At 42.6% G+C, this 6725-nt stretch overlaps 1 protein-coding gene across 2 annotated transcripts in view; it reads right to left on the bottom strand.

Moving 5' to 3' along the window:
* Positions 1–1546: 1546 nt before the first annotated feature.
* Positions 1547–6725, bottom strand: part of LOC106569477 (capping protein, Arp2/3 and myosin-I linker protein 3) — a 51892-nt gene continuing 46713 nt past the window's right edge. The window contains exons 32-40 of one of the 2 annotated variants that reach the window (XM_014140859.2): positions 6392–6471; positions 6192–6311; positions 5856–6033; positions 4869–5259; positions 4643–4752; positions 4319–4556; positions 4095–4163; positions 3636–3746; positions 1547–2909 (exon numbers count right to left, since the gene is read on the bottom strand). In XM_014140859.2, the coding sequence (XP_013996334.2) occupies positions 2869–2909; positions 3636–3746; positions 4095–4163; positions 4319–4556; positions 4643–4752; positions 4869–5259; positions 5856–6033; positions 6192–6311; positions 6392–6471 (1338 nt within the window). In that variant the 3' untranslated portion in view covers positions 1547–2868. The remainder of the gene's footprint in view (positions 2910–3635; positions 3747–4094; positions 4164–4318; positions 4557–4642; positions 4753–4868; positions 5260–5855; positions 6034–6191; positions 6312–6391; positions 6472–6725) is intronic. The other variant, XM_014140861.2, reaches the window with a different exon arrangement.

Genomic DNA, 6725 nt, shown 5'->3' with positions numbered 1-6725 from the left:
TGTGTTCGCGCACGTCTGACACTTTTTGCTTGTTTTTAGCTAACTGAGAGGCGTGCTAAATCATCCAGTATAACTTCTGTATCCAAAGTTAAAGAAATTGCATAGAGAATGTACCCTCTCTCCTCTATCAACATTTTTATCTTGTGAACGTTTCTTTCGCGCAATCTCTTCTGTCTGGCCTTTCTAATGTAATAATTTGTAAATGCATTATAAAACATCAAATGGGTTATAACAAATTGGTCAAAATAGTGTGATAGCCTGTCAGTGCTTGTCAAATGGTGAGCCACTCTTTACCTCCAGCTATTAACAATTTGTAAATGCACTTACAAATATGCATAATATTGAACCCTTATGTTGTTACAAACCCTTTATAAACCCTTCACAAATTAAACCTTATTGTAAAGTGTTAATGAATGTTGACTTCTTACACAGCAAATTTAATCCTTGCCTAATTCATTGATTCATTTCTTCTTGGCCTCTCTTTCAGTAGAAGGCTACCTCAAGCAATTCGACGCTACCAATTCTATGAAAAATACTTTTCACAGACACTGCTCACGTATAGTTTGTGTGGCTAACACAGAACCCAAACCGTGTGACATCATGCATACATTTATTTTGTCCCCCTACACCAAACGCGATCACGACATGCAGGTTAAAATATCAAAAACAAACTCTGAACCAATTACATTAATTTGGGAACAAGTCGAAAAGCATTAAACATTTATGGCAATTTAGCTAGCTAGCTTGTTGTTGCTAGCTAATTTGTCCTGGGATATAAACATTGAGTTGTTATTTTACCTGAAATCCACAAGGTCCTCTACTCCGACAATTAATCCACATATAAAACGGTCAACCGAATTGTTTCTAGTCATCTCTCCTCCTTCCAGGCTTTTTCATCTTTGAATTTATATGGTGATTACTATCTAAACTTTCATAGTATTACTACACCGACCAGCAACACAGTTCGTCTTTCAATCACCCACGTGGGTATAACCAATGAGATGGCACGTGGGTACCTGCTTCTATAAACCAATGAGGAGATGGGAGAGGTAGGACTTGCAGTGCGATCTGCGTCAGAAATATAACTGATTTCTATTTTAGCCCTTGGTAACGCAGACGCTCGTGAGCAGTGTGGGTGCAATAACTGAATAACATAGATTTCTAAATTTATTTTGCGATGCTCGTGCACACGACACCAGCGGTGTGGTCAGCCTATTACACTTCAGCTCCACTATTAGCGTCCTGTGCATCATTGCAATGTGACCTTCTACCTGCAACACGGAGAGTTTAGAGGACCAGAGGGGCAGAGCATCTTTATTCTATTTTCCCCTACTGTACTTTAACATATTCATCGATTATGGGTAAGTACAATAGCTTTGGTTCAGTTTTTCCCAAGTACTCTCAAATTGTTGCTAGTGATCCTCTAATTACACATGTTGCTTTTGTTTACATTGTGAACATAGTCAATGTAGATACCGTTTCTGCTAGCTAGTAGCTTATTGATTTCATAAATCTTAGTAAAATAACCAGTGGTGTCTAATCGAGGCCATTTGCAACCAAAATCAACTTTATTTGTCATTATTTACAATTCACAAGATAGAATTAACATAAGTATCAGCTGTCAAATTGAACCTCTGCGATTCTTGAGCTTGGACAAGAGTGCAACATGGGCAGCATAGCAGCTTTCATTGATTTCAAAGGAAGCATTCCCTCAACGGCTTATGTCTGACTGCAACGCTGGATGCCCAGTGGCTGTAGTATAGCAGGGCAGTTGGGCTGCGTTAACACAGGCAGCCCAATTCTGTTATTTTTTACACTAATTGGTCTTTCGAAAAATATCTGATGTGATTGGTCAAAAGACCAATTAGTGTAAAAAAAATTATTATAAAAAAATCAGAATTGGGCTACTTGTCTAAACTCAGCCTGACTGACTTATCCCATCCAAGTAAAGGTTTCATCACTCAGCTCAAAGTATTTGGCCACCTCTGCTGGCACTACATAGCACTGCTCCAAAGCCCATGGATGCAATTTTCCTAGTGGGCCAAATCTCACACACCAAAAAAATATATAAGAGTTCCTGATGCAGAAGTCAGGTTAGGGTGTTTTTTGTCCCCAAGAGAGTGCATCATCAGTTTGGTTCCTTTGGTAAAATCCTTTTTAATTGATTGTTTAATCATATATGGATTTTTTGAAAATATACTAATTTCAGTCCTGTAAAATGTATTTAAAACTGATTAAAACAAACTGCAATTATGTTCCATTGATCAACTAATAGATTACTGTAATAATGATAAACAATACACGTCATCGTCTCAATCTTCAGTTATCATACACCATAGGAAAAACATCCATAAAACATCCAATCATATTCATTATAACCTTATTTTAAATAAAAACATGAAGTTACCTCTTACCATGTAATGACTTAGTAATAACAATGGTTAGTGCAGTTTGTTTACTTATATTCAATATTGACATAATACTGGTTTAGAATAAATACCAACTCATTCTTACAGTAGCAGTGTCACAAATTGTCAATGAAAGAAAGACGAGGGAGAATGAGAAAGATTTTTGTACAACAAGAAGTGCAAGAAATAACAGCATGAGAATACTAGAGGGCCCTCAGACACATGTGTGTGTGTGTCCTCTGTAAAGGAATGAAAGCAAGTGCAACTGAGTATGAGAAAGGGAAAAAATCATGCATGTTTAGCCAATATGAGAGAAATTACTACTGTATACGAGGATAACCACAGTTGGGTCTATGGTGACCAAGTTCATAACTTCCCTTTTCTATCTGTCTGTCTCATGCTCTCTTCACATCTCCCGACAGTTGTCCTGAACATTGTCTTTGCCTCCTGACGGTTGTTGTCATGACGTCTCACCGGTGCCGGGCTCTGGACATTCAGGACCTAGACAGCACACAGACAGAGTTGAATGTCAGGGTCCTGGTTTGGTCTAATCTAATCTGCCATTAAAGGGGTAATTCGATGTTTTGGCAAATAAGCCCTTTTTTCTACTTAGATGCTCCTGTAGACTTCCAATCATTGCGCTAATGCTAGTTAGAAATGGCTCCAGAAATGACATTTAACTTTCTTAATCTGACTCTGGTTAAGTAGAAAAAGGGGCTAAATTGACAAAATGTCAACATTTGAGTCATTTAGCAGACGTTCTTATCCAGAGCGATTTTCAGGAGCAATTAGGGTTAAGTGCCTCGTTTAAGGGGCACAGACAGATTTTTCTCCTAGTCAGCTCGAGGATTTGAACCAGCAACCTTTCGGTTACTTGCCGAACGCTCTTAACCGCTAGATTACCTGCCGCTAAGAATCTCCCCAAACACTCATCCTGTCTGGGATTGTTTTATTAGATTTTAATGCCCATCATGGCCCAGTGTCTGGGACACAGTCAACTAGATGTTAATGGCCCAGTGTTTCCTGACCATGTGACACATTGGGATAGGGTTAGACTGTCATGACATGTCAATGTCAGGTCAATTCTCTTTCACCACTGAGCCATGAAAAGAAGGCTTTGAACAGGCTCGCACACACACACACACACACACACACACTACAGTATGACCATTCAGACATGCACATACGGTACGGCACAGAGCATGGTCCAGAGACACAGATACATACACCCAGTGTCCAGAGATCTTTTTCTGTTGTGGGGGAGTCTGGGTTTTTTCACAGGGGATTCGCGATCTGAGAACCCCCTCTCCAGATCGTTGGGACTGTCCCGTTCCATGCCTGAAGGAAAATGATATGAGACACACACACAGGGCCACACAGATGGTGACTGGGTCACACAGGGGCATGTTGCAGGAATGTAGCAGTCATGGTAAACATCCTAAGAGATCTACTGGATTGTCCATGGCAGAGCGATGGACCAAGTATATAACAGAGACAATGAGACATATTTAATGACTGAAATAACAAGAAAATAAATGCATCAAATCAGAAATCTGACATGAAAATATATCGTAAAACAAGCACATTCCTGCAAACATCTGTAGACAAACATGCATGTACAGCACACATTCCCGCATGCAGTGAACCCGCTCACACACACACACCTGCTCATGGTCACACACATACCTGCGTCATCTGAGTTTGCTTTCCTGTTGCGATGTGCCTTCAGTGGAAAACCATTTGTTCCTCCCTCATCTGATTGAATTGTCAAAATGTCAACCTTAGCCATCGCCATCATCAACATTTTCATAGCCATTAATGATTTGTTGGTCAGGAAAGGAACCAATTATCATTACAATTAATAATAATTTCTTAAAACCATCTTCAATGGTATTTCATCACAGTGGTACCTTGACAACCAGCAGGTGGTAGACCTGCGTCTACCACCGGCTTGGTAGACGCAGGTGGCACAGGAGGCAGGCTTTTCATCTCATTAGTTCCTTCATCTTGAGTGACAGAAGGACCAGACAAATCAAAAGTGGGCTTGGCAGAGGCAGTTGGAACAGGAGGCGGGGTTCTCTCATTGGCTGTTTCCTCAGGTGGAGTGACAGCAGACGGTGTCTTTGGAGAAGTCTTATCTTTACCAGGCTGTGGAGAGAGAATGCACACGTAGTTAGATACAGACTACCGCACACAAACAACGATACAAGCAATTAGGGAAGACACACAGCCACCTTTTCAGGAATGGGAGGACGCTGTCCTTCTGCTCCTCTGTCTTTCTTTTCATTCTTCTCCTCTTCTACTCCATCTCCATCTATCCATCCTACACCATCTGTTGATTTCTCTTAAAAGGAAGAAAGTGTGAAACATAAGTTAAATTGTAATTCTGTTACAACTCTACATCATAGCACATGCAGCACCCGGAGCCATTAAAGCATCTAGATATTTATGTTGCAGTACCGGAGCTCCCCTGCAGGTGTCTCTGTCTCATGCTGGCCAGACTGGGCTTGCTGCTCTGAGAAGGGGGTTCTGATTTCTGTCCACAGGGGGCTCGCTCCTGCCTGTCCAACGACTCTGTCCCCTTAGTCCCTCTGTCCACCTCCTTCTGTGTGTCTGTCTGAGCGCTGGGTATTGGCAGGTCCTGACTGACTGGATCTGTCTGTCTGTCAGGCTGACTGTCTGTCAGAGAAGCGGAGGACATTGCATGTCCATTGGCATGGGTCTCTGTCTGGATGTCTGATGTAGTCGATCTGTCAGTGTCTCTGTCCACTGGTCTGGTCTCAAAGCTACTGTCTGAGTCCTCGTCTTCTGCTCCGATACAACTGTACACCATGCTGACCAGGTCGGAAGGCTGGAAGGTGGGAGAGAGCGAGGGAAAGAGAGAAAATTGTAAGGCTTAGACTGTGTCGTATGCAATAGATTACATAGAAAGTAAAAGCATACATGCTGTACTATGATAATGAGTGGGATAAACCAGGAGATGACTAGTCAGGTCAAGTAAAACTCTTGGCCCTATTCATGAGCTAGGGACAGACTGTCACGTCCTGACCAGTAAAAGGGGTCATTTGTCATTGTAGTATGGTCAGGGCATGGCAGGGGGTGTTGTTTTGGTGTGTTTTGGGGTTGGTTTATTTCATGGGGATTTGTTCTAGTTTTCATTTTCTATGTTCATTTTCTATGTGTGGCCGAGTATGGTTTCCAATCAGAGGCAGGTGTCTTTCGTTGTCTCTGATTGGAAGCCCTACTTAGGCAGCCTGTTTTTTCCTTTGGGTTTGTGGGTGGTTGTTTTTCGTATAGTCGTAGTACCTTACGCAACTGTCGTTTGTCGTTTGTTTATTTTGTTTAAGTGTTCTCTCATTAAATAAAGAAGATGAGCACTCAACACGCTGCGCCTTGGTCGGTCCCTTTCGACGCATGTGACACAGACCTACAGTGGTACGTTCCTACCTGTCTCTGTGTGAGACAGTATGGGCTGGGGCTGGCCCCCCTCATCCCAGGCAGTGGTACGCCCTGGATGGGCCTGGGGGACGGCATCATCCTCACATTGGCCCCCACCTCAATCATGGCCTCCACCTTCCCAGGATCCTTAGGGTGCTGAATCATAGAGTACACATTCTCTGAGCCACTACAGAGACAGAGAGAGAGAGAGAGAGAGACAGAGGGAGAGCGAGAGAGGGAGAGAAAGTCGATCCGTTTATAATATAGTTGTTGGTAACAATTAATGAACCATTTATAACAAGGACATGTAATCATGTGCATGACTTTTCATGACTCCCTCCATACTCCGTTTCCTGATTGGAGATGGTGGAATTGCGATTCTTGCGGAACCCAGAGAAGATTGACAGCACACTGCGTCTCTTCTTCCTCCTCAGGGACTGAGCTTGATGAAGTGATGACAGCTGACTGGTGGGGAGAGATACAGATATGGGTAGCGGGTCAGTGAGAGCACTAGTGTGTGTGTGTGTGTATCGTGTAAATCCCACCTGTCAGTCAGGACTCTCTTGGTGTAGAAATCAGGCAGTCCATCCTCCAGCAGGTTGACTCCTCCGTTCTCTGAACAATGCTGAGAGGACAGAGATAACAGGCTTACAATACAGCCAAACACACACACACACACACACACACACACACACACACACACACACACACACACACACACACACACACACACACACACACTACCAGCACAATGTTTCCGTCTCATTGAAACTACTGCAGTGCTGACACAGCTAATTATAATTTACAATGACTGGCTGTAGGACTATTCCCTATATAGATCACTACTTTTGACTAGGTCCCATAAGGCTCTGGTCAAAA

This window comes from Salmo salar, chromosome ssa14 (assembly GCF_905237065.1).
Source record: "Salmo salar chromosome ssa14, Ssal_v3.1, whole genome shotgun sequence".
Classification (NCBI taxonomy): Eukaryota; Metazoa; Chordata; class Actinopteri; order Salmoniformes; family Salmonidae; genus Salmo; species Salmo salar.
The sequence above is the reverse complement of the archived record's forward strand: the minus strand, read 5'-3'. Positions and strand labels throughout refer to the sequence as shown.